We start from the raw sequence: 26,892 nt of genomic DNA, 5'->3' as shown, positions 1-26,892 counted from the left end.
AGTCAACTGCATGGTTTTGGGTCGGTAGTCACATGTAGGCCAGACTGGGTAAGGTGGCAGGTTTCCTCCATTGAAGGAGATAAGTGAAACAAATAGATTTTTACACAAATCATGATGTGGGCACAGCGCCGGCCCTAGGGTTGCTGGCGCCCCGGGCAAGCTGAACTTCGGCGCCATGGGGGGGGGGGCGGGCCGAGGAGGGGCGGGGGGGGGGGCGGGCCGAGGGGGGGCGGGCCGAGGAGGGGCGGGGGGGGGGGCGGGCCGAGGGGGGGCGGGCCGAGGAGGGGCGGGGGGGCGCAGTGGGGGGGCCGGGCCGAGGAGGGGCGGGGGGGGGGGCGGGCCGAGGGGGGGCGGGCCGAGGAGGGGCGGGGGGGCGCAGTGGGGGGGCCGGGCCGAGGAGGGGCGGGGGGGCGGACCCGAGGGGGGGGCGGAGGCGGGGGGGGGCGGACCCGAAGGGGGGGACCCGAATGGGGGCCTGGGGGGGCGGACCCGAGGGGGGGCGGACCCGAGGAGGGGGCGGGGGGGCGGGGCCGCCATGGGGGAGGGCGGCCACCGCGCATGCGCTGGTTGGCACCGGTCCAACTGCGCATGCGCGGGACCCGAGTCTGGCGCCCCCTAGCACATGGCGCCCCCTAGCACATGGCGCCCTGGGCAACTGCCCGAGTTGCCGGTGCCTTGAGCCGGCCCTGTGTGGGCAGCACAGTGGATAGCATTGCTGCCTCAGAGCTCGAGGGTCCCGGGTTCAATTCCAGCCTCGACTGACTGTGTGGAGTTTGCAGCTTTCTCCCCGTCTGCGTGGGTTTCGTCCGGGTGCTCCGGTTTCCTCCCACAGTAAAAAGATGTGCAGGTTGGGTGGATTGGCCATGCTAAATTGCCCCTTAATGTCCAAAAGATTAGGTGGGGTTACGGGGATAGGGTGAGGGGTTGGTTTAAGAAGGGTGCCATTTCCAAGGCAGGTGCAGACTCGATGGGCCGAATGGCCTCCTGCACTGTAAATTTGTTGATTATTAATGAGTCTAGCATTTTATTTTATTAATTAATTGAATTGTAGTTTCCTCAGCTATTGTCTCCAGCCCATTCACCAGGTCTCCAGATTACTGGTAACTTTACCACAAATGCATCGCTATCCTGAAACATGCACTGGATTTGCTTCAGGCTGTCGGGCAGGATTGAACAGCTTCATTTCTAGCTCGATGCAAGTAACACATTACAAAACCTGATTGTTACAAAGTAAATATTTGCAATCCTGAATTCACTGGAAACTTTGCAGAAATTTTATTCAAGCCACTGATCCATAATAATTCCCATCTTTTTTTCCCAATTGTACCTTTTGGAATTCTAATCACTCAAATGCATTTAAGGCAGGCCCAAATCAGTACACCTTTAATCTGATTACCCATTAGCCGTTTGTTTTTACCAGAACTTGGAAATTCACTAATCTGGAGTCCCATATGTCAAATCTTTTGAGGTTACAAATTTGGCTGAATGAGGCCTGACCCAGCTTGCTGGCTGCTATCCTTGCAGCAGTCTAATCGACTGCATATTCTCATTGCTCTCAAATCAGTCTTCAGGGACCTCCGATGCCCAATAACACCCACGAGTCATGGATCAGTTTTTTTTCTGGGTTGGAGGATGTATTTATTTTAATCTGGCCGGCAGTACAATTATTCATTTGTGATGTGTCTATGTGCGTGTCATCTTCTTTCATCCACTTCTTGAACTCTGTTTCTAATTGATGTGATATGCATGTTGAGTATGCAACTGCAAGTCGAGTGTTACAACTCATGATTTTGCTGTGGGTTAGCATTTATCACCACTTTAGAACAGCACGGTGGCTCAGTGGCTCGCACTGCTGTCTCACGGCCCCAACGTCCCAGGTTTGATCCCGGCTCTGGGACAGTGTGGAGTTTGCATGTTCTACCTGTGTTTACGTGGGTTTCGCCCCCACAGCCCAAAGATGTGCAGGGTAGGTGGATCGGCCATACTAAATTGCCCTTTAATTGGAAAGGAATAATTGGGTACTCTAAATTTATTTTTAAAAAATCAGTGCAGAGCAACTCTCCTGACAAGATCTTGGACCTCCGAGGAAGTCGATGTGAATATACCGGTTCCGAATCCACACTGGGATTCAGGATAGATGTGTTCAGACAAGATCTGCAACCTGATGAGGGCAATGCAAATAGTTTTACGAAAATGCTTTTTTAATCATTGGTCTTCCTGCTGCCAATGTTATGATCTAGCATGTTGCCAAACTGCTATCAATCAAAACTGATAATATGATGCTGGAGGCTGGCAATAGCTTCACATATCTATGCTCCACAATTACCAGCAATCTTGTCAGTCGATGCTGAAATCAATATGCGCATTGCCGAAGTTGCAGCTGTTAATGAAGGAGTGTGGAACAACAGCAACCCAATGAGAATTAAAATACTACACATTCACCATATCTGCATCCTCAGTGCTATCTCAGACATATTCTTGATGTCTCTTATCAGGATAACGTCACCAACTCGGAGACCCTAGAGTGTGCTAATTCCATCAGCATATACTCATCACATTTATGTCCATGCTGATTTGGCTACATTCGGCAGCTGGTTGATGGGCATAAGCATTAAGATCTTTTTCGGTATGAAGAACTGGGTCACGACCTGATGAATGTCCATAACCTCTGCTGCAAAGGTACCAAATGGGATAAGATGATGGCAGATATTGACACGGACAGGGGGAGATGATCACTGACAGCCATGACCTCTGGAAACTGACTGTCCAGAGGGGTATTAAGAGGTGACCAGAAACAGAGCTCTCAGCTGGTCCAGAAGGTGGCCCCAGTGAAAACTGAGGCCACAGAGTCCTGCACCTTCTCAGTTGTCTTCCTCCTGCAGCAAATGTGTCACAGACTGCCACGTCAGATTGGAGCTTTAGTCACACCACATATTTATAGACCTGCCCGCCAAAGCACAAACCATCGTCTCATGAGATGGAAGGCTGCCAAACATTTTTATAGATTTCAGCCCTACATATCAACATGCCTCAACAGGGGGGGTGGGGTCTGTTGGATGTTTAGTTCTGTAATCCAGGGAGCTGTCCTCATTGCCTAGTTAACTCGGTACAGACTCCATATCGAGATCTTAAGAGTCAGTTTCACCATGGGCAGTTCATTTACGAACCAGACCATCATGTAAAAACCACAACAGGAGCATCAGTCACGAGCCTCAATGTTGCGTTCAATTGTGTGGAAGTTCAAACCTTCCACATATGTAAAAACTCTCTTGGGGAAAACTGAAGCACATTGGCCTCTTCCTGTACGTACTGCTGGCTGGAACGTCTAGCTGCATGCATTAAGCTCCCATTTGGTTCCTGGAATCAGGAAAGACAGCTGGAAAAAATTACCCGGGAGAGAATAAACTGGATTACATCCAAATTTTCAAATTCAGAAGCAAAAATACTCGTGAGTTTTCATTCAGCGCGGTGACCCTCCAGCTTTGTATATGGCTCAGTGTCACAAGTCAAGAGTTTCATGATCTCTTGGAGTATCAGAGTGGACAATGCAGTCCTCAGGAAGTGTCTTAAAGCAAATACAGTTCAAGTTCAGATTTTCAAAACCATTTTATTAATGAAAACTAAAACTTAAAAATTATATTTTAGATTTAAAAAGTGTCTACATCTGGGTTTTTCAACATAATTGCAATTCATAAAGTTATGAATATTTACAGCTCTTTTACAATAAATTCACTTGGTCTCGTCAGTAACCAGATGGCATATAATCCTGTTTCTGCCACAACTGGAAAAGATAATGTTTGTATGGACCCAATGCTCCTTTTAAGACACTTCAGAGTTCAGTAATGGGTGTGATGTTCCCAGTGACCTTTATGGTCTCTTCATGCTTGTTAAGGGAAGCCAGCCTTGCACTGGGGAGTCTTTGTGTCAGCATTATTTACACCATATTGATATTTGGAGTCCTACCTCTGCTCTTTTACAACAGTGTCCCAACCTCCACAACTTGTACTGCATCAGTGTTTTCATACCAGTCTCCAGTGGCCTTTTGAGTGAGATTGGCAGATTAGTGCTTCATTTGGGATTATTCTGTGCACTGATCTGGTCCACATTAACTGCCCCAGAAACATTTCACAGGGAGCCCTTAAAAGCCAGAGCCGACATTTTATTGTGTCAGTCTGCGCTACAATCATTCGTGAGTGTTATAAATATCATGCGCCTGTATAAAAGGGACATCTCGAGTTTCAACTACATCCAATTTACTCTCCCATGAACAACCATTGCATAATCGCTTCAGGAAGCAGTTAGCACTTTTGATATTTTTTTTCTGATTTGTATAATTCTTTCAGGGCTAGTTAAGGAAAAATCTGAATCTCTTGTGAGAGATTAGTTATGTTGTTGATTATTAAAGCTATGCCCAGTCCATCTTAAATTATAGTTCGACAACAAGTCAAAATTAATCCTGGCAACCTAATGCAATGTGTGGTTTGAGGTGGCTGTTGTTGTTTGCACCCAGGCTATGAGTAAGCCAGCTCCATTTTCAACTGGTTAAACGCGATAATGTTGAGCAGTGGTTTGATACACCTTAGTCACAAGGTGTTCTCTCCTCTACGGTGGCAAATGCCAACACTCTCTAAACTCCAACTCCACAACGATTGCTTTCCCTCCAGTATCCTTTTACAAGTTACCACACTTCACCCAAGCTAGGCATCAGTGCTGAGATTGATTCAGGAAGTTTGGTTAGTTCAGGTGGCTGGACGGTTGGTTCGTGCTGTGGAACGAGGCCAACTGTGCGGGTTAATTACCATACCACCCAAGGTTGTCCATGAAAGTCTGTCTTCTCGCCCGAGGTGTGGTGACCCTCCCGTCAGCTCTCTCCCTCTCAAAGGGGTGATAAGCCTATGGTCCTCTGGGACTGAGGCGACATTTACATTTTACTGGAAAGTTCAACAGCAGGCGAGGACAGTATGAATAGCTGGCTGATTTCTCTTGCTAGTCTCGGAGATGTGGACCAATTTAGTGTTCCAACTACTGTTTCCCCAGCTAAGATCAGCTAGCATAGTAGACTAGGAATTGACTATTCACCAGATTATTCACCAAGCTATTTGGAAAAGCTGGCAGGAAGAGTCTTCGGTCAAGAACCTGACTATGGTTTGAGTCCTGGTGTCTCCAGTGTGGCAGCTCCAGGTCATACTGTTAGAGTATTGATGAAATTCTCCATCACAGAGGCAGAAACAGCAGGAGTGTGAAAACGGACAAGTATTAATTATTCAAGTGACCCAATTAACAGTCTACAACATACAGATCGAAGAAAATAAAACAATGAATTCAGTAGAAAAACAAAACTTAACAGGTAGTTCTGTTATGAAGAGCAAACCCAAATTTGTTTGTACAGGTACAGCATCTAAAAACAGGCAACCCGAGGGCAGAATCTGTGCCAGATTTTGGATCATGCCGGTTTTCAGGACTGGCAGTTTGGACCAGGTGAGACAAAGGTTGCTCAGAGCAGTAATAGACTGGCATGTGAAGCCGATAAATAGTCTGGTGCAACTCTGTGCTGATGCAGTGCCAAGCTGTCAACTTATTAGTTTAATAAGCATTAAAAACATGCATGGCAGCTTTTAAAAATGTCCGATTTTCAGACATTTTCAGTTTTTGGATAGTTGGATTTCAAATATTGCACCTGTGCATCCGTTCTAATTAACTGGAGATTGCCTTCAACCTAATGAGAGTTGAACGTAAAGGTTTGATTTCCCCACCCTCCCTCTGCAAATGTTTCCCCCTTCATGCTCCACAGATGCCTGCAGCCACTGCAGTGCCTGTTATTCCTCTTTACATCTAGGTGGCAGGCCGATCTCACAAGCATGGCACCAAAGCCAGTCTAATTGCCTGACTTTCTCACACAAGTATTCCAGCAGGGATCAGGCCAGGGAGTGGCGACCCTGGCTGGACTTTTCTCTCCCTTGCTCAGAGGCCAGTCACTGTTCCACCCAGCTAAAATCCATTAATTCTAAACAGATAAGTGAATCAAACACAGTACCTGGTTTGTACGATGCAGACATTTGAAATGATTGAGAAATACATCATTTTGCTCCCCCCTAAAACTGGCAACTCTTCGCTGAAATGCTACAACAAAAATTCATATAAAAATATAATCACTAATGGTCAGCATCATTGGGCACGTGATGTCACAACAAAGGATGCAATCAGGCAACAAATTCCAATATTTAAAGCATTTTCCAGGTGAATGTTACATTTCCAGTCTTGGAAAGGTGTCTCTCGGTTAGCGCATTGCATTGACCACAGTTGACAAAGACTGAAATTCAGAGATGTCACTCTGCTTCCAGTGAAGCTTACTGGATTGGAGGGTCAGCAAAATCTTTGAGTCGCTACAAAATCTCATTTTGGATCATTCTGCTGCTAAAATAACGCTGGGTTCTCCAAACAGCACCCCCCCCCCCCCCCCCCTCTCCCTCCCACACAGATTGTTATGGGCTTGTTCACTGTTGTGGAAAATTTGCAATTCAATTACTGATATCACAAATTAGGTCAATTTCTTAATTCACACTGATGCAAAGCCTTACCTACTACAATTCTGGCATATATAATGCATTATTGTTTCTTCCATTCACGAGGGTGTACTCAATTACTGTTCTATTGCTACCAGTGTGATCAATAGTCAGAGTGACAGTTCTAACGGGTGGCATGGTAGCATAGTGGTTAGCACTCATTTCACAGCAGCAGAGACCCGGGTTCGATTCCTGGCTTGGGTCACTGTGCGGAGTCTGCACGTTCTCCCAGTATCTGCGTGGGTTTCCTCCAGGTGCTCCGGTTTCCTCCCACAAGTCCCTAAAGACGTGCTTGTTGGATGAATTGGACATTCTGAATTCTCCCTCCGTGTACCCGAACAGGTGCCAGAATGTGATGACTAGCGGATTTTCACAGTACCTTCACTGCAGTGTTAATGTAAGCCTACTTGTGACACTAATAAAGATTATTAACAGTAGAACATGACTAAAAGATAACTAGTTTCAAATAAATCTCTGTTTCATTTGACGGTGCCCGTTTTCCCTCAAGGGTTCTTGTACAGACATGTATTTGTGCTATTTTCTGCCATGGGTGTTAACCAGTTAATCTTCCCATGTTAAGACAGCGCAAAAGGAATTTTTGATGATACAACATTAAGCATTTAAGCGATTGGAAATCTAACCCACACAGAACAGCAGCAGCCTTAATGGCAAAAGTAGTTTGTTGGGTAAATAACTGGCAGATTTCTCTTTCTCCGCAACACGTTTGTAGCAAGGAGCTGCTCCCAGTGCTAAGTCAGGCAATGACTTACATCCCTTTGGAAAAATTATTGAAACATACAAGGACCTTCATCTGCTCACAAAAAGCTGCAACCTCTTCCTAATGTCAGGGGAATGTCTTTACAGAACAACCTTTAATCATCTGCAGTGCTGGTGCGGAAAGAGTGGCACAGCCGGTGAAATATTGACTTGCTAGCAACAAACCTTCACTGTTTGGAAATCAGCCTCATGGATGCGATGGGGAGGGCCTCAGCCCCGAACTGTGTAATATAATTGTAATATCACATTTGCTCAAGAACAGGCAAGTTTGTTTTCCTTCTTTTGGGCCACAGAGAACAGAACTAGCTGGTTGCAGCAGCCCCCTCTGGTGGCCAATGCCAATACTGCTTCTGGTGCCAGACACTTTGTTTCTGAGACTGGACTCCCAGAGCACAAGCAGCCTGTTTTGTTAAACCCCATCTTCAAAGAAGAGCAATGCTGAGGTTACGAGCGAGTGAAGGGGAAAGTTTTCTTTCTAGTTTTACAAAGGAATACTACTGGGAGTGTGGAGATTCATTTACAGTTAAGAGTTGAGGTGGGCACAGTTTAAAAGGGTGACGGAGAGCAAGTGGATCGGAGGTCTGTTTAAGAACTCTGATAATAATTGATCATTAGGTGCAATCAATCAGCGCTGGTTTTAGCACAGATTAGTGTCAGACATGTCCCCCTTGGAAGGAATGAAACCTGTGCCGCGTGCCTTGTCCAAGTGAGTGACTGTCCCATGAAATTTTACCAAATAGCAGCACCCCCCCCCCCCCCCCCCCCCCCCCCGCGGCCACCCCACATATTAGTCTGACAGCTGGTTGTACTTCCACTTTCTTGCCCGACAAGGGCGGAGGCCAATTCAGTGCTACCCGAGGCAAGGTCAGCAATGTGCATCTTGAAGGAGCCTGGAATCCTCTGGTTTATTTATCTCCAACACATGCATTGGATTCACCAATTGATGACAGGGGCCCGTTAGTAACCAACTAACAACCAAAATTTCAAAGGTGACCCCCCTGGTGTTTTGTTCATCAGTCGGAGGATTTGTTGAATATTCGTAAAACCTAGAATCCGTTTTCCCCCTATAAGATGCCAGCATGAGAGGTATTTACGTTTTACATGGCACCTCCCAAGATATTATTTTTAGAAGAACCCACAACAGTAAAGACCTGAAATGACCAACAGTCACTTGTTTCAGGCTCACTAGAACCCAGTCATGATATTGGAGTCTGGAAATACTGTATTCAAGTTCATGGAAGCATAGAATTTACAGTACAGGAGGCCGTTCGGTCCATCGGGTCTGCACCGGCCCTTGGACAGAGCTCCCTACTTAAGCCCACACCTCTACCCTATTCCCGCAAGCCCACCTAACCTTTTTGGACACTGAGGGCAATTTAACATGGCGAATCCACCTAACCTGCACATCTTTGGACTGTGGGAGGAAACTGGAGCACCCGGAGGAAACCTACGCAGACACAGGGAAAACGTGCAGACTCCACACAGACAGTGACCCAAGACGGAAATCACACTGGACCCTGGAGCTGTGAAACAATGGTGCTAACCACTGTGCTAACATGCTGCCCCACGAGGTATGAAAATAAGACAAGAGCATGAATCCCAGTTCTATGGATTTGAATCCTCTTTTACTAACTCTGCTATAGGCCGAAAGAGTGTCTTGTTTAAATACTACACTGCAACACTTCAAATGCTGACTAGACATAGGTCTATGCCTCAAATTCCCTGCGCTGCGATTTCCATGCAGCTGTTAAACATGACTCCTGACAGCTGCTCATAGGAAAGGGGAAACCACATTGGTTTTTTAGTTTTAATGGGGCCCTTTCCCCTGCTTGATATACGATGGGATAGTTCCAGCTAAATGATATTCCTTTTTGTTTCCCAACCCTGGACAGCAAGAGGCGAGGGAACAATGTTAAATTTCCACTGACAACAGTGCTCAACTAGGCGAGAAGCCCAACGCACAAGAAGCAACTAGTCTGCTGAGGACAAAGGGAATTTGGGGAGACTGGTTCAAAATACACCTCTTCCCTCGGTGCCATTAGGAATGCACTTTAGGTAGATTCCAACTTGGATTGGGGAAAAGTGCAAATCAATGCACCAAGACCACATGGAGTTAGAAAGCTTTCAATCTCCGAGGTGATGGGATGACACATTTTGGGATTCCCAGTCACATGGACTGCTGGTCCTTGTTGTAGTTTCCTCACCTTGTGAAGATCAGCAACACATGCAAAGAGAGTTGAGACTCTGACAGTGCCAGACCAATGAATCTCTGGTTAAGCCTACTTAGGTGTCCAACTTTGCATTAAACAATTAATGGGCACATGACTCTTCAAGTCAGAGTCACTTCGTGTTTTGCAGCAATCCTGTCACATTCCAACCCAAATTATTAATACTGTGTAGATACCTCCTTGCAACTTTGATTGTTATCGTGGGCCTCTATCCAGAATCCCAAAGCATGCCTTCAAACCAGGGAATCTGGTCTTTTCATTTAACTCACCGACAGAATCCCGCTTGTGAGAGTACAAGACCCAGGGAGCTAGAGCAGAAGGGAAAATTAAAATCACTCCCCAAAAAAACATTCTTCCGTTCATTTCTCGAATGTGGTGTCTTGGAAGGTCTCAGTATTTAACATCTTGAATTCCCGTTGGTTTTCTATAATGAAACTAAGACATCGACAGTCTACACACTGAAACAGATGTCAATATTCAGCCACTCAGGCAAATTTGCTTCCATTTCTACCACAAAATCTATTCAAAACAGAAAATACTAAAACAATCACATTCCGATTTGACCCTGAACTCTTCTGAATAATTTCCACATTCACTTTTCTCCGTTCTCTTTTTTTTCCCCTCCAGCTTTTTTCCTTTCCAGCGATGCCAAGAATCGAGCTGAGGTCAGCTAACTGCAGGCACCCAGCTGGTAATAAATGTGTTCCAGAACTTTTACAAAGGTTTGGTCCTTAGGTGTCTTATTGGCCATGGATCCCTTTAATGCAAAGAAATAAAGAAAGCGATTAAGTTGAAATCTAACCATTTAATCGCTGAAACTGATTGAATTTCCTAATGCCTCCCTGAAGCACCTTGGGGATTGAAAGTGCTGTTAAAATGCAACGGATTGAAGTTACAGACAAGGCAAAGCTGCACAATGGGGCAATCATTGCATTTGGTGATAGGAAACATTTTTCCAGGATACCTCTGCAGTTGTACGTACCCTGTGCCTGAGAATGCTGATTGATGATCTCCATTAATGCAAAATCCCATATCAGCCTGTTCTTCATTCCACATTTCCTGATTTTATTTTTGCTGGTCTGAGGTGCACGTGGAAAGCAAAACCCAGCTGAACACACCATCTGGGATTGTCAAACTGCATTTGGAATATTTACGGGAGAAAAGCCAACTTACCTTAACTTTATCCAGATACGTTGTCTCCTCATTCCATTTGTCCTTGAACTTCACAATGTCCGGAGCTGCTTTGTAATATTCCAACAGAAGCATCTACCGAGGGATTTTCAACAAAATATACAGATTATTAAAATAGTCTTGTCTGCCCTTCTTTATCCCACCTTCCTTCCCTCCCTCTGAACAGTCTTGAAGAGGTGTTTCAATCGGAGGTGTATCCACTCTGACCTGTGATTTTTAAAAAAAAAGCATTGTCCCATTTAGATGATGCCCGTCTTTGATATTGCAAAAGGTTTTAACAACAGCTTTTGAGGTTGCATGCACTTGCGGATTCTGACCACTGGGCGGGATGTTATTATTGAAATGTTCCTGAAAGGTTTGGAAGCAGAGTTAGGTTTTTTTTTGACAGACTTGTTACAGCACAAGACGACGACATTCGGACATTGCGGCTTCACCAGTTCACTGAACGAGCAACTCGCTTATTGCCATTCTCCTGCCTTCTCCCTGTAACCCTCATCAGTAGGTTTTTCTCCTTACGCAAAATACCCCTATGTAGTTGTTATTGGCATGCTTTCTTCAGTCATCGATGTTTCATTCAAGTGCGACCTTCGATCAGAAGTCAAAAAAGTTAGACTAAACCGACTTCCGGTGGCGGCGATGACGTAGGAAGCCGCACATTTGGGAGCTCCCGTTTCAAACGGACTTTTCGGCTCTTTTTAGAGCCCAAATCGGAAATTTTTCAACGTCTCCCGGTGGGAGAAGGTGTGCTGATCGACTTTCCCCGCAGTTCATGACTCGAACTTGGAGTGGAAAGGGGGGAAAAAATGGCAGGAGTTCCCCAGAAAAAAAGGAGGAAGGAATCCAAGATGGCGGCTGGTGGAGCTCCAGAGGAGTGGAAGCAGTGGGCCCAGGAGCAATAAGCTGCTCTCCTGCGCTGTTTTGCAGACTTCAAGGCTGAGGTACTGAGCTCTCTGCAGGAAACGAACAAAAGGCTCTCGGAGATTCAGACGACCCAGGGTGCTGCCATCAAGGAGTTGCAGACGCAGGCCACTGAACGAGAGTAAGAGGCCAGGATCCTCGTGAGTAAGATGGAGGGGCACGAGGCGCTCCACAAGAAGTGGCAGGACCGCTTCGAGGAGCTCGATCACCGCATGAGGCGGAAAAATCTGCGGATCTTGGGCCTTGCGGAGGGGCTGGAGGGGTCGGACCTGACAACCTACGTGGCTGCTATGCTGAACTCGCTAGTGGGGGCCGGGTCTATCCATCTGCCCTTGGAGCTGGAGGGAGCACACAGAGTACTGGCCAGGAGGCCCAAGGAGAATGAACCCCCGCGTGCGGTGCTGGTGAGGTTGCACCGGTTCAGTGATCGGGAGTGTGTGCTGCGCTGGGCCAAGAAGGTGAAGAGCAGCAACTGGGAGAATGGGGTAGTACGGATCTACCAGGATTGGAGTGCGGAGGTGGCTAAGCGGTGGTCCGGGTTTAATCGGACGAAAGAGGTGCTTTACAAGAAGAAGATTAAGTTTGGAATGTTGCAGCCTGCGCGCCTGTGGGTAACTTATTCGGACCGGCATTAGTACTTTGATTTCCCGGAGGAGGCGTGGGCCTTTGTGCGGACGGAGAAACTGGACTTGAACTAGGGGTTGGGCGTTGCGGGGTCGGTTGTAATACTTAATTGCTGGATTCTGCTGTTGCTGTGTTCTCTTTTTCTGTATTTTTACAATTTTGATATAGTCATTTATGGGGGTGTTGTTCTGTTATGTTTTTTGCTGGGGGGCATTGTTTGAGTTTTGTATCTTGCGGGGAGGGTTGGGGGGGGGGTTTGTTGTATTCTATATCGGGTTGGGGGTATGGAGTGGGGCTGGTATTTGGGCACTGCGTCAGAAGGGTGGGGTGGGGCAGTGCGAAAGCGCGGGCTTTCCTCCGGTTTCCCGCGCTGCGGGGCGAAGACGATGACGGGAGGAGGCGGGGCCTTAACTGGTTCTTCCCCGCGCTGGAGCGGTGCCTGGAGGAGGGATAGGATGGGGGATGAACCCACTTTGGGAGGGGTCGGGTTATTGACGGGAGTTTCCGGGGTCAGCAGAAGTTAGCTGACCCACGGAAGTACAATGGAGGACGGTTCGCGGCTAGGAGGGTTCCTAGCCTTGGTGGGGGGGGGGGAATACGGGGTTGCTGCTGGCAGGGTCAGGAAGGAGCTGGTGGGGGCCGGGGGGACAGAGGTGGGGTGTTGTCGCTGTGGGGACTGGGTCGGGCGGGGGGGTGCTGGCCTGGGGCGGGCAGTCGATGGGCTATGGCTAGTCGACATGCGAGGGGGCCGGGACGCCCTCTGATCCGGTTGGTCACCTGGAATACGAGAGGATTGAATGGGCCGGTGAAGCGGTCGAGGATACTTGCTCATCTGAGGGGGCTAAAGACAGATGTGGCAATGCTTCAGGAGACCCCCCTGAAGGTGGCGGACCAGGTCCGTCTGAGGAAGAGATGGGTGGGGCAGGTTTTCCACTCTGAGTTGGATGTGAAGAACCGGGGAGTGGCGATTCTGGTGGGGAAAAATCTGTCGTTTGAGGCATCTGAGGTGGTGGCGGATAAGGGGGGTAGGTATATTATGGTTAGGGGCAGGTTACAAGGAGAGAAGGTGGTACTTGCTAGTGTGTATGCCCCAAACTGGGACGACGCGGGCTTTATGAGGCGTATGTTGGGACGGGTCCCGGATCTAGACGCGGGAGGTCTGATCATGGGGGGGACTTCAATACGGTGTTGGATCCTTCACTGGATCGGTCCAGCTCTAGGACGGGTAGAAGGCCGGCGGCGGCCAAGGTACTGAGAGGGTTTATGGACCAGATGGGTGGTGTGGATCCATGGAGGTTTGTGAGGCCGAGGGCACGCGAGTACTCTTTCTTCTCCCACGTACATAGGGTCTACTCGCGGATAGACTTTTTTGTGGTGAGTAGGGGACTGATTCCGAGAGTGGAGGAGGCCGAGTATTCTGCCATTGCAATCTCCGACCATGCTCCGCATTGGATGGAGTTGGAGATGGGGGAGGTGCGGGACCAGCGACCGTTGTGGCGGTTGGATGCAGCGTTGTTGGCGGAGGAGGAGGTGTGTAGGAGGGTCCGGGCAAGTATTGAGGGATACCTCGAGGTGAATGATACGGGGGAGGTTTAGGGGGTGGTCTGGGAAGCCCTGAAAGCAGTGATTCGTGGGGAGCTGATATCCATCCGGGCACACAGGGAGAGGAGCGAGAGGAGTGAGAGGGATAGACTGGTGGGAAGGATGCTGGAGGTAGACAGGAGGTACGCAGAGGCACCAGAGGAGGGACTGTTGGGGGAGAGGTGCAGCCTGCAGATTTGATTTGCTGACCACCAGAAAGGCGGAGGCACAGTGGAGGAAGGCACAAGGGGCAGTGTACGACCATCGTGAAAAGGCGAGTAGGATGCTGGCTCATCAGCTCCGTAAGCGGGATGCGGCAAAGGAAATTGCTGGAGTGAGAGGCAAGAGTGGGAATGTGGTGTGGAAGGGGGTAGAGGTGAATGAGGTCTTCAGGGACTTTTACGGGGAACTGTACCGGTCGGTGCAAACGGGGGAGAGGAGGGGAATGAAGAGGTTCCTCGACGGGCTTTCTTTCCCGAAGGTGGAGGAGCAGGTGGAGGGGTTGGGTGCCCCGATTGAGCGGGAGGAGCTAGTTAAGGGGATCGGGCAGATGCAGTCCGGGAAGGCACCGGGGCCGGATGGGTTCCCGGTGGAATTTTATAAAAAGTTTGTGGACCTAGTGGGCCCCTTACTGGTGCGGACACTTAATGAAGCATGGGAAGGGGGGACTTTGCCCCCGACGATGTCGCGGGCGCTGATCTCGTTAATCTTAAAGAGGGACAAGGACCCCCAGCAGTGTGGTTCATACAGGCCCATATCTCTCCTCAACGTAGATGCCAAGGTGCTGGCAAAAATCCTGGCTACCAGGATAGAGGACTGTGTGCCAGGGGTTGTACACGAGGACCAGACAGGTTTTGTGAAGGGAAGGCAGCTGAACACGAATGTGCGGAGATTGTTGAATGTCATCATGATGCCGGCGATTGAGGGGGAGGCAGAGATAGTGGTGGCGCTGGATGCGGAGAAGGCCTTCGATAGAGTGGAGTGGGGGTACTTATGGGAGGTGTTGGGGAGGTTTGGATTTGGTGAAGGTTTATTAGATGGGTGAGGCTGCTATATGAGGCCCCGATGGCGTGCGTGGCCACGAATGGGAGGAGGGAGGAGTACTTCCGGCTTTACCGAGGGACCAGGCAGGGTTGCCCCCTGTCCCCCTTGTTGTTTGCATTGGCAATCGAGCCGCTGGCGATGGCGTTGAGGGATTCAGAGAGGTGGAGAGGTTTAGTGCGAGGTGGGGAGGAACATAGGGTGTCGTTTTATGCCGATGACCTGTTACTGTATGTGGCGGACCCGGTGGGAGGGATGCCGGGGGTGATGGAGCTGCTAGCTGAGTTTGGGACCTTTTCAGGCTATAAACTAAATCTAGGCAAGAGTGAGGTGTTTGTGGTGTACCCTGGAGACCAGGAGGAAGGAATTGGTAGGCTCCCACTTAGGCGGGCAGCGGAGAGTTTTAGGTACCTGGGGTTGCAGGTGGCCAGGGACTGGGGGACTCTTCACAAACATAATTTCACCAGACTTGTAGATCAAATGGAGGAGGAGTTCAAGAGGTGGGACATGCTGCCATTGTCGTTGGCGGGGAGGGTACAGTCCGTCAAAATGACGGTGCTTCCGAGGTTCTTGTTCCTCTTTCAGTGCCTGCCCATCTATATCCCCAGGGCCTTCTTTAGGAGAGTGACTAGCAGTATCTTGAGCTTTGTGTGGGCACATGGGACTCCGAGAGTGAAGAGGGTTTTCCTGGAGCGAGGGAGGGATAGAGGCGGGCTGGCGCTGCCCAACCTTTTGGGGTACTATTGGGCGGCCAATGTGTCAATGGTGCGTAAATGGGTGATGGAGGGGGGAGGGGCGGCGTGGAAAAGAATGGAGATGGCGTCATGTAGAGGTACGAGCCTGGGTGCCATGGTAACGGCGCCGCTGCCGCTCTCCCCCAAGAGGTTTACCACGAGTCCGGTGGTGGCGGCGACCCTAAGAATCTGGGGCAGTGGAGACGGCACAGGGGGGAAACAGGGTGCTCGATGGAGGCGCCACTGGGTGGCAATCATTGGTTCATCCCAGGGAACAAGGATGGGGGATTTAGGGGTTGGCAAAGGGTGGGCATCAGCAAATTGAGGGACCTGTTTATTGGCGGGAGGTTTGTGGGCCTGGGGGAACTGGAAGATAAATTTGGCCTTCCCCAAGGGAACATGTTCAGATACTTGCAGATAAAGGCGTTTGCTAGGCGACAGGTAGAGGGATTCCCTTTGCTGCCCTCGCGGGGGACGATGGACAGAGTGCTTTTGGGGGTGTGGGTCGGAGAGGGGAAGGTGTCTGACATCTATAAGGTAATGCAGAAGGTGGAGGAGTCGTCAGTGGAGGAGCTGAAGGCTAAATTGGAGGGGGAACTTGGGGAGCAGATAGAGGACGGGACTTGGGCGGATGCCTTGGAGAGAGTCAACTCTTCCTCTTCATGTGCGAGGCTTAGCCTCATCCAATTTAAGGTGCTGCACCGGGCCCACATGTCCAGGACTAGGATGAGTAGGTTCTTTGGGGGTGAGGACAGGTGCACCAGGTGTTCGGGGAGTCCAGCGAATCATGCCCATATGTTCTGGGCATGCCCAGCACTGGAAGAATTCTGGAAGGGGGTGGTGGGGATGGTGTCGAGGGTGGTTGGATCCAGGGTCAAACCAGGGTGGGGACTCGCGATTTTCGGAGTTGCGGTGGAGCCGGGAGTGCAGGAGGCGAAAGAGGCCGGTGTTCTGGCCTTTGCGTCCCTGGTAGCCCGGCGGAGGATCTTGCCACAGTGGAAGGATGCGAGGCCCCCAAGTGTGGAGACCTGGGTCAATGACATGACGTGATTTATAAAGTTGGAAAGGGTTAAATTTGCCCTGAGAGGATCAGTACAAGGGTTCTATAAACGGTGTCAGCCTTTTCTGGACTTCCTGGCTCAAAGATAGGTACCTTGGTCAATAGCAGCAGCAACCCGGGGGGGGAGAGAGAGAGAGAGAGAGAGAGAGAGAGTGGGGGGGGGGTTCCTAACTATAGTTTCTATATTTTCCTTTTTTTTGGCTACGGTTATGTAACTTAACACCGAGTTAACTTAAGTTGTTGTTAATATGTTGGGTTGTTCATTGAGGAGGGGCGAGGGCAGCACGGTGGCCTAGTGGTTAGCACAACCGCCTCACGGCGCTGAGGTCCCAGGTTCGAATCCCGGCCCTGGGTCACTGTCTGTGTGGAGTTTGCACGTTCTCCCCGTGTCTGCGTGGGTTTCGCCCCCACAACCCAAAAATGTGCAGAGTAGGTGGATTGGCCACACTAAATTGCCCCTTAATTGGAAAAAATAATTGGGTAATCTAAATTTTAAAAAAAAAAAAAAAAAAAAAAAAAAAAAATTGAGGAGGGGCGAAGGTTTATGATTGTTGTTATTACTGTTATCGTTGGTATTTTAGTATGGTTTGATGTTGTTGTGTAAATTCAAAATTTTTCAATAAAAATTATTTTTTAAAAAAGTTAGACTAAACCAATTGTGAGGTTTCCAATGGTGATTCCTGCCCGTCTCCTGGCACCCACCATCTATTACCATTGCTGTTGTTTAGACTGCCCTTGTAGCAGAAGATGGGAAGAGGATGGGAAACAGTCCAAAATGCAGTTGGGGTAATTATTGCTACGAGGGCTCCTGAAGTATGGGAATCAGGCTGAAGTGCTTTGGTTTAGGGCAGTCACTGGGAGATAGGCCCCAGATGCTGACATTCACTTTCAGGAGTCACTTTGGGAGAAATTGGGTTGGGAGTGGGCAGGAGAGAGATACAAAATTATAAAACCACTTGGAGCGTTTTAAGCTGCACTGTCATCTGAGCTTCAGCTATATTCAGCTTGTAATAGGCTACCACGCTTCCAATTCCAGTGGGTCATACAACAACTCAAGTGTCCGGGCAGGAACTCTGAAAAACATTTCTGAATGAGCAACGGGTCTTTTTATCTTGTGCAACAAATCTACGTCCAGCAGTCAAAAAACAGAAGTACCATTTCATGTAGGACATCAGACGTTAGAAATGTATCCTGCACGTAGGTCATCTCCACCTCCATGGGAATGCCATAGTCATTGGGCTTTTGCTGGAAGAAATAATAAAATGTCAAAAGCAGAGACAATGCACCGATCAGGAGAAGGCCTAATGAGATGATCAGCATTAAGATGGCCAAACCTTCAGCCCATCTCTACAGCAGCGATGCTGCAAGTGAAGTATGGCATCATGTTACAATGTCCCAGTACCACTGCTAATTTCTTGACCCAGTTTCCACCTGTAATTCACTTCCCCAAGAATGAAATCACAGGCCAAGAACTTCCATTCCTGCTCAAAACAAGCACGTTCCACAGAATTCCTACAGTGCAGAAGGAGGCCATTTGGCACATCAAGTCTGCACTGGCCCACCGAAAGAGCACTCCCCTGCCCTACCCCTGTAACCCAGCGCGCATTGATCACAGCTGTGATCAATGGTGCTGTGAAGCACCAGTTTTAACCCCAGATTCCCCTACAGATACCACACCGGAACCAAATCTGGTTTCCAGTGCTATAATCACCAGTGAGCAGCTACATGTAGACCCCACTTAGTTCACTGGCTAGTGGGATTTTGTATAGGATCACGATTTGCACATTAAAGCAGTCTCATGCCCATTTCAGACGTCCAGGTTGCTCACAGAAATATTCCAAACAGTAGAGTTTAGACATTGAAGGAAAGGCTGAAGGAATCCCCCGCTCACTGCTTTTCAAAGGCAAATTAATTTCAAACCGTAGAAATTTATGGCATACAAGGAATAGAAAGACATGAATTTTATGTAGCATGCTCATGCCCTTAGGATATCCCAAAATGACTCAGCCAATTTGTAGTCGTGTCACTGACTTAGCAAGCATGTGGAAGGAACCTTCCTGTTGATTCCCTTATTTCCCATTTCTTTTATTTTGTCATTATCGTTTTTGGTCCATGGATCTTTTTAAAAAAATGAATTTTATCCGAAACATATTAAAAAGTAAAAAACATAAATAAAATCGAAGAGCATTCACTACATCTCACAGTTTGTACAAGTCTTTTCCCCCTTAGAACCACTAGGGGTAGAAATTAGATAATAGTTAATCAGTTGTATTTGCTGTCTATTTAATTATAGTTATTGGTATTAATTAAAGTTGATAGAGTTTAAAATTACAAAGCTGGTGACTGTAGTTATTGGGCAGCCAAAGACCAAAGACTTCGGGTAATAACAAAAACAATAGTTAATCCCAATTGTGTTGCAACTCTGGGTCAAGTGGGGCTGGAATTGACCGCGTACCAGTCCAGAGTGTCGTAACGTAAGCCAGCAGCCAATGTGCACACTACAAGATTCCACTAACGGCAATCAGATAAACAAAATCTGTTTTGATGGTATTGTCCCCAAAGGAAAATAGTACCATAGGCACTTTTATGTTCATTTGAACAGGTTTTGATTTATCATCTCAACCTATAATGGGGCACTCTCATAGCATTGAAACGATCCAAATCATGAGATGGGACTCGAAGCCCAACCTTTTGACCTCTGATCCTTGCTAGAAATTAAAGTATGTGGCCCATATTGTCTGCACTTGCTCGTTCAAAGCTCATTATTCCCATTACCCACACTTAATTTGGCCTTTTTTTCAAATATTTCCCAACAACTCCTGTATAGCTGTTAAGAATTCTACTTTCACCAATGTCTCTAGTACAACATCCCACGTACACGCTGCATTAAAAAAAAAAATCTCCTAACCTCTACCTTTGCTCTGCATACCTAAACAACTCTGACAATGATTGCCCACATCTGCTTAGGCAAAATTTTAAACTCCTGTCGCCTGTTAATCCTCTTTGTTCCAATGTTTCCCCCCAGTTTTTCTGGTCTCCTCGTCCAACTTAGCAAATTTTCTCTGTTGCCTTTTTATTACTTGGTTTTTGGATGTGGATGATATTGGGATTGTCATTCATCAGTTGCCTCGAGGGCATTAAGAGGCAAGTACTTAGTGTGGGACTGGAGTCACATGGAGGCCACAGCAGGAAGAGACAACAGGTTCTCTTCCGTTAAGGACATCAACAAACCGGTTGAGTGTTTACAACAATCCAACTTTCATGATCTTCCATGGCTGTCAGATCTATTGAACGTTATTATAAAGCACCTAAATCTAGGCTGACATGTCAGTGCATTACAGAGGATGCATTAGGTTGTCAAGTGTGGCATCTGAGGCATTAAAACAAGGCCTCGGCTGCCCTGTCAGGTGAATGTAAAAGGTTCCATCGTAAGGTTAGAGCAGCACAAAATGCTCCCAGTGTTCCGGCTACTACTTATCCTTCAACCAATCTGACAAACATTTTATCTGGTCATTGTCATGTTGCTATTTGTGGGACCTTCCTGTGGATAAATTAGCGGTCACATTCCCTCAATTGAACAGCGACTACACTTCAAAATATTTAAAGCTCTTTAGGGTGCCCTGTAGGTGCTAGATTATTGCAACTTTTTCTTTTAAGAATCCGTATAAAGAGCATCCACTACATTTCCTCGTAAGTATTCACTTTCTCCACATACAACTTTCCTTTTACAGATAAAACTTTGGAGGAGTTCCAGAGGCCGGGAAAATGGTATTCGCTGATAACCGACAAGCCTCAGTCAGTCTGAGAGAACAGGATTCTACGCGGTTCTCGAAACTATTTCAATTAATCAAATGAGGTTTGATTTAATAGTGCTGATTAATAATAACCTGGTGCTGTACATATCCACTTTAGATCAGGAACCTACGGAAAATCTTCTTTTGCAAATGGACAAAATAAAAGACGCTTCCTTTGTGCTTCGAGGTAGAGGGATATAAGACGTAGCAGCAAAGCACATAAAAAAGGGTGGGCTTCAATCTCTCAAAGCTCCACATGAAACAGATTACTGGAGCTCAAGAAATTTCCATTCACTGTTGCTTCTTCAGTTCCTTCCGCCTCCACTTTCTTCAGCAGCCAGCCTTCCAGGACAAGGGCAGCATTAGCAACATCTTCTGCAATGTGAATTCTAACCCACAGCTCAGTTCCATCGTTGAGGGCTCAGGAAAGGGAGACCTTGGCTTCAACGGACTCGCAGGGAAGGCAGAGAGGAAGAAATTGGGATCACTTGCACCATCAATCCTACACTAACGCTACATGAGGTTCAGCTTCTAAATGAACCGGGGCCCATCTTCAGAAGACTTCAATTATCATTCCAGAGTATAGGCTGGTTATCGGCAAAACACAGTGATCACAGATCAGCTTGTTGACTCCATCAACTGCTGTGATGTTATGGAGGAGCCCGACAATAGCCATCCTATTAGAAAACAACATGATGGTAGATGGATCACTTACCTCTGGAGGAGGCATTACCCAGAACGGAGTAATTTTTGATTCCAAGTTGGTGCTTCCATAATGATACGGCCCTTAAATAAAAAGAGTCAGCTATGATGGTTTTCCTCCTCCTTGGAGATTGGTGTTAATAAATGCAATAAGATAGAGATACCTTCCATTAGGACAATGAACATGACCACAATCCTACTCCTGCCCTGCACCAAGGAATGACTGCAGCTCTATCTTTGTGGTCACCTTAACCCAGGCCTGAGGCCCACTTGCAGCCCACCCTCGCTTCCTATGGCCTTGAGTTTTTATTTCCCTTTCGCCCCACTTCTCAGATTTCTAGTTCATTCCGTCTTGTGTTAATTTTACTTTCTCCTCATTGACGCTTCCGATTGTGCAGCAGTTTAGCGCTGTCCTGCCAACTAGGCTATTCTAACCTCTGAGCCAGAAGCTGCGGGTTCGAGTCACACTCCAGGACTTGATGGTCATGGAAGGTGTGGATAGATTAAAGAAGTTCATGACATGGCCAAATAGGCTGAGTCTCAACCTGCAAATCCTTCCAATACACCTGTGGCTGGCAGTAAGAGCGGGGGACTTTCTGGTCAGCCCTATGTGGAGTGATGCCCTCAAGAATGTAGCCTTTGGCAGCAGGCGAGTGACTTGTTCCAGGAAAGACGAGCTATGGAAGGAAGCCATTCAGCCCATCATGTCTGTGCTGGTTCCCTGAAAGAGCAACACACCTCAGCCCACTGTCCAATAGTGCCTTTTCCCCATAGTGCTGTAATTTCTTTTCTCTTCAGACAATTATCCAATTCCCTTTTGAAAGCCATGACAGAACCCGCCTTCACCACACTCTAGCAGTGCATTCCAGATCCCGTGCTATACCATGGCATACATGCTCCATGCACGAACATGTTTGCACACACCAACTTTACCGCATTACATCATTAATCATCTACCGCCTTAATGTTATGCCCTGAAATGAATGGACCTCTTACCACAGATAAGTGCTAGACAGGGTTGAAAACTGTTGGTGGTTCCCTGTAGTTTCAGCTGATAGTCCATCTGAGAATCAATGTCTTGCAGAGAGGGCAGGGCCCGCGTATATGGATGACTGTGGTACCAGCCGACCAACGACAACCCCCGTAGGAATAGGTTCTGGCAAATCTGTAGAAGAGAACTTTATGTTTAGTTCAGACAAGACGCAGAGTCAGGAGCGGCTGCATTGCACAAACTGGTTGAAGACCAGCAAGTGTTCAAGCACCAATTGACGGACAAGCACTGTGTTGCATTTTTGTACTGAGATTCTATTCTAACTCCCGGAGAGAAGCAGCCACGGAAAGGAGGTTGAAACGTGTTTGCATTTAAAGGAACTACAAGTTGAGAAAGAAAGCAAAGTTACTTCTGCTACACCCGACAGTCACAATGTGTGTATTTATAGCCATTCCATTAGGTTACAACAATTCAATGCGTTTATATAGCACATTTATTGTAACAAAACAGGAACATGCTCAAACAAAAGTGGCTCGGTGTCAAATTAATGTTATTTTAGTACAGGCGACCAAAAAAAAATAATCAAAGAGGTAGTAATTAATGTTTTAAAAGGGGAGAGGTGGAAAGAATTAGGGGCTAAATTCCAGAGCTTAGGGCAGCTGAAAACACGCCATCAGTGGTGGAGCAATCAAAATCGATAATGCACAAGAGACCAGAATTGGAGGAATGCAGAGATCTCTGCAGGTTGTGGGCTGGATGGAGCTGTGGGGTGGGGGCTATGGAGGAGGTTACAGACATAGGGAGGAGCCACGTTATGGAGGGTGAAAATATTAAAATTGGAACATTGCCAGCCAACGTAGGTTTGCAAACACTGGGGTGATGGGTGAATGGGACTTGGGTTTAACTTCGGATGGGAGTAGCAGAACCTTTAGTTGAGTTCAAGTTCAAACAGGCTGAAAGATGACAGCATTGGAATAGTCAAGATTTAGAGTCAACAAAAGCACTGATGAGGGTTTCAGCAGCAGATGAGCTGAAGCCGGGCAGAGTCGAGCAATGTTATGGAAATGAATGAAGGTGATCTTGGTGATGGAGCAGATTATGTGGTCAGAGACTCATCTTGGGATCGAACGACACCAAGTTTGTGAACGTCTGGTTCAGCTTCTGACAGTTGTCAGAAAGTGGATGGAATCGGTGGCTAGGAAATGGAATTTGGTTCAGGATCCAAAGATGGTATCAGTCTTCCAAATATTTAGTCGGAGGAAATGTTCTGCTCATCCAGGCCTCCCCGAACAGGCGCGGAATGTGGCGACTGGGGGCTTTTCACAGTAACTTCATTGAAGTCTACTTGCGGCAATAAGCGATTATTTATTTTATTTATTTATATTCAACAAGGACTCTATAAAATCAGAGACACTGAAAGGATCAGGAGAGATGTTGGTAAGGTACGTATGTAACCTGTGTCAGGTGGATGTACCTTTAAGAAATGGGTGTTTATCAAACAGCTGCAGTGATGTCGGTGTGTGGGTGGGGCTGGGCTCTGCTCTACCTTTTACTTTTGTTGCGTGCTGAAAGCTAGTTTTGGCACTGTGTTTAGTTTCACTTTCATTTGGAGAGCTGCATGTGAACTAAGCAGGTGTGTATTGATCCTTCTCTCTACGAGTTGAAGACATTCTTCATTGATGATTTCAAAGTAATACCTGTTTCTGTAGAGAATTCAAACCTGCTGTCTTTGTTAAAAAGTGTTTGAGCTTATGGATGTTGTTCGGAAAGTTATGAAGGGTTACCTATAGAATATTGTATTTGGGAAAGTATCAGTGTTTGTAGTTGCTAAGATGTTTACTGTGTGTTTATAAATGGTTAACTGAATTCATAGAATAAACATGGTTTCGTTTTAAAAATACTTTAGACCTCTGTTCCATCACACCTGTAAAGTGGGCCCTTGTGCTCCCCATAACCAAAATCTATTCAAAGTTGTGGGTCAGGTGAACTCCATGATATACTCTGGAGTTTTCTAAGCCCTGGCCCAATACACCTGGCATATTCTTGGATGATGTCGTTGAGGGCCTGTATGTTGATGCAAAATAGAAGTGGGCTAAGGATAGATCCTGGAGGGATTCCAGAAGTAACAATGTGAGAGAAACAGAGAAGTCATCAAGGGCGAGTCTCTGGCTACAAATGGATAGATAAGAATGGAACTAGTTGTTAGTAGTTCCAGCAGGATGGATGATGATGGCGAGGTGTTAGGATGGGAAGTTAACTCTGTCAAAGGCTGCAGCCAAGTTGAAGAGCACGTGGAGGAATTGTTTACCTTTGTGACAATCCGACAGGATGCCATTTGGGCTTTGATAACAGCCATTTTGTTACTTTGGCAGGGTTGAAACCTGATTTGAAGTTTCGAGAAGGCTTGTTATGTATTTAGGAGAAACCAAGACATTTAAAAGGGGAAGTTAACGTTTGAGGGGAAAGCGACATTGGGGATGGAGTGGTAGTTTGCAAATATGGCGTGTGCCAGAGGTGGGGTCCTTTTGAGGAGAGGCGTGATTATGGCAGGTTTGAAGGAAAAGGGATCAATAGTTCAGGACAGAGAACCGTTAACCATATCAACTAACATGAGAGCCAGGAAGGGAAGTTAGGGGGTCAGTAGTTTATTGGGAATAGGGTCGAAGGAGCAGGAGGTAGATGTAATGGATGAGATGAGTTTGGAGAGGTTAGATTAGATTATAACGGGCGGCACGGTGGCACAGTGGTTAGCATTGCTGCCTACGGCGCTGAGGACCCGGGTTCGAATCCCGGCCCTGGGTCACTGTCTGTGAGGAGTTTGCACATTCTCCCCGCGTCTGCGTGGGTTTCACCCCCACAACCCAAAGATGTGCAGGGTAGGTGGATTGGCCATGTTAAAATTGCCCCTTAATTGGAAAAAATGAATTGGATATTCTAAATTTTTTTTTTAAAAAGATTAGATTATAACTCTAGATTGGGAATGTATAACCCAGAGGAATTTGGAAACTAGTTTTGAGACAAACTCCTGTAGCCAGGGACTTTTGTGAACCTTGAATTGAAAAGTCTGAAACAAAGTTGAAAATACGAATATTATCCAACATTTACTCTTTCAGGTTCCAGTAGGTCTAGATTACGGTTCCACTTCCTCATTGGAGTATGGGCCTGTAACCCTCGACTGACTGAGCAGTGGAGGCAAACTTGGTGATCTAACCCTGGTTATACTGCAAAAGTGACCTTCGGTCTAAATCTTTCCATGATCAACATGTCTCAATAATAAATAGAGGAACTTTTCTGTGGATTGTTACTGAGCCTGAACATTTTAAGTAGCAGGTTATCTCAAGCAATACAGTAACAGGTTCTATAAGGTTTGCATTCGTGATAAAAAAACATGCTCGAAATACTCAGCAGGTCAGGCAGCAGCCGTGAAGCCAGAAATAGAGTTAATGACTGCTTCAGATCAGAAATAGAAAACGTTGGAAATGTAACAGGTTTTAAGTACAGAGGCAGGGAAAGGGGAGGAGAGGAAAGAACTAATGAAAAGGTCCATGAGAGGGTGGAACGCAGGAGAGATTAATTGACAGGGGGCAATGAAGGTACAAGGCAAAAGGAGATGGAAATGAGACAAGTAAAGAAACAAAAAGGTGGGTTGAGAGGAGTAAGCGGAAATGGCAGAATCATCACCAATTTCTGTAGCCGAAAAAAAATTGGGCAGTAAAAATGATCTAAAATCCTTTAACTCTGTTTACATACGGAGGGTTGCAAGGTGTCAAATCAAAAGATAAGCTGCTGTTCCTCAAGCTTCCAAATGCAAGAGAGAGAAAGACCCAGAGACAGAGAGCAGCATCTGAAAGGAGAGGGAGAGTTAAGGACCGAGATATAGGACAGAGGCACCCAAAAGATGTGGAAAGGAGGACTGAAAGAGGGGAAGAGAAGATGATGCAGAAATAGACAGCAGCACCTAAAAGAGAAGGAGAAGAGACCAGGAGACAGACAGGGAATCTAAAAAAGAGGGAGAGAGGAAACTCCAGAGACAGACAGCAGGATCTAAAAAGGGGGGAGGGGGGGTGGGAAATGAGAGACAGACAACTGCATTGGAGAGAGGGGAACCCAGAGATAGACATCAGCACCTAAACGAGACGGTGAGAGGAGAACCCAGATTTGTTCAGGAGGTGGTCATATCCCCGCAGAACTGCGGATTTGGTCCTTGTCAGGGATAGGAGGGTGTGATTCTGAGTGAGGTATGTAAAAGTGGAGGAGCCTCAGCCCTTGCATCGTCCAATATGTTTGAGATTCTTCCAGCCTCCATTGACAAAAGTGGAGGGTACAGGGCGGATAAGCAAACTGACCATGCCACCATGGTCAAGAGGAAGCCATTCAAGTGTGGGAGAGTTAAAAGGAATGCAATGGTAGTTGGGGACAGTATAGTCAGGGAAATATACAGTTCTGTACAGCTGGATGTAGTCCAGAAGGCTACATTGCTGCCTGGTGCCAGGGTTCAGGGAATGGGAGGGGGAGGATTCTGTTGTTGTGGTTCATGTAGGTACCGATAACATAGTTAGGACTAGGAAACTGGTTCTGCTTGGAAAGTATGAGCAGCTTGGGGCGAAATTAAAACACAGAATCTCAAAAGTAATAATCTTGGATTATTGTTGTAGTCATGAGCAAATTGGGGTGGGGTAAATACGATT

The 26,892-nt window shown here is 47.1% G+C and overlaps 1 protein-coding gene across 1 annotated transcript in view; it reads right to left on the bottom strand.

Moving 5' to 3' along the window:
* Positions 1–8,937: 8,937 nt before the first annotated feature.
* mpnd (MPN domain containing) overlaps positions 8,938–26,892 on the bottom strand; it is a 49,940-nt gene continuing 31,985 nt past the window's right edge. Inside the window, exons 9-13 of the mRNA XM_038777339.1 lie at positions 22,210–22,378; positions 21,227–21,297; positions 17,873–17,962; positions 10,742–10,834; positions 8,938–10,325 (exon numbers count right to left, since the gene is read on the bottom strand). Of these exons, the coding sequence (XP_038633267.1) occupies positions 10,239–10,325; positions 10,742–10,834; positions 17,873–17,962; positions 21,227–21,297; positions 22,210–22,378 (510 nt within the window). The 3' untranslated portion in view covers positions 8,938–10,238. The remainder of the gene's footprint in view (positions 10,326–10,741; positions 10,835–17,872; positions 17,963–21,226; positions 21,298–22,209; positions 22,379–26,892) is intronic.

The sequence above is a fragment of the Scyliorhinus canicula genome, chromosome 18 (genome assembly GCF_902713615.1).
Source record: "Scyliorhinus canicula chromosome 18, sScyCan1.1, whole genome shotgun sequence".
In the NCBI taxonomy this organism is placed as follows: domain Eukaryota; kingdom Metazoa; phylum Chordata; class Chondrichthyes; order Carcharhiniformes; family Scyliorhinidae; genus Scyliorhinus; species Scyliorhinus canicula.
The sequence above is the reverse complement of the archived record's forward strand: the minus strand, read 5'-3'. Positions and strand labels throughout refer to the sequence as shown.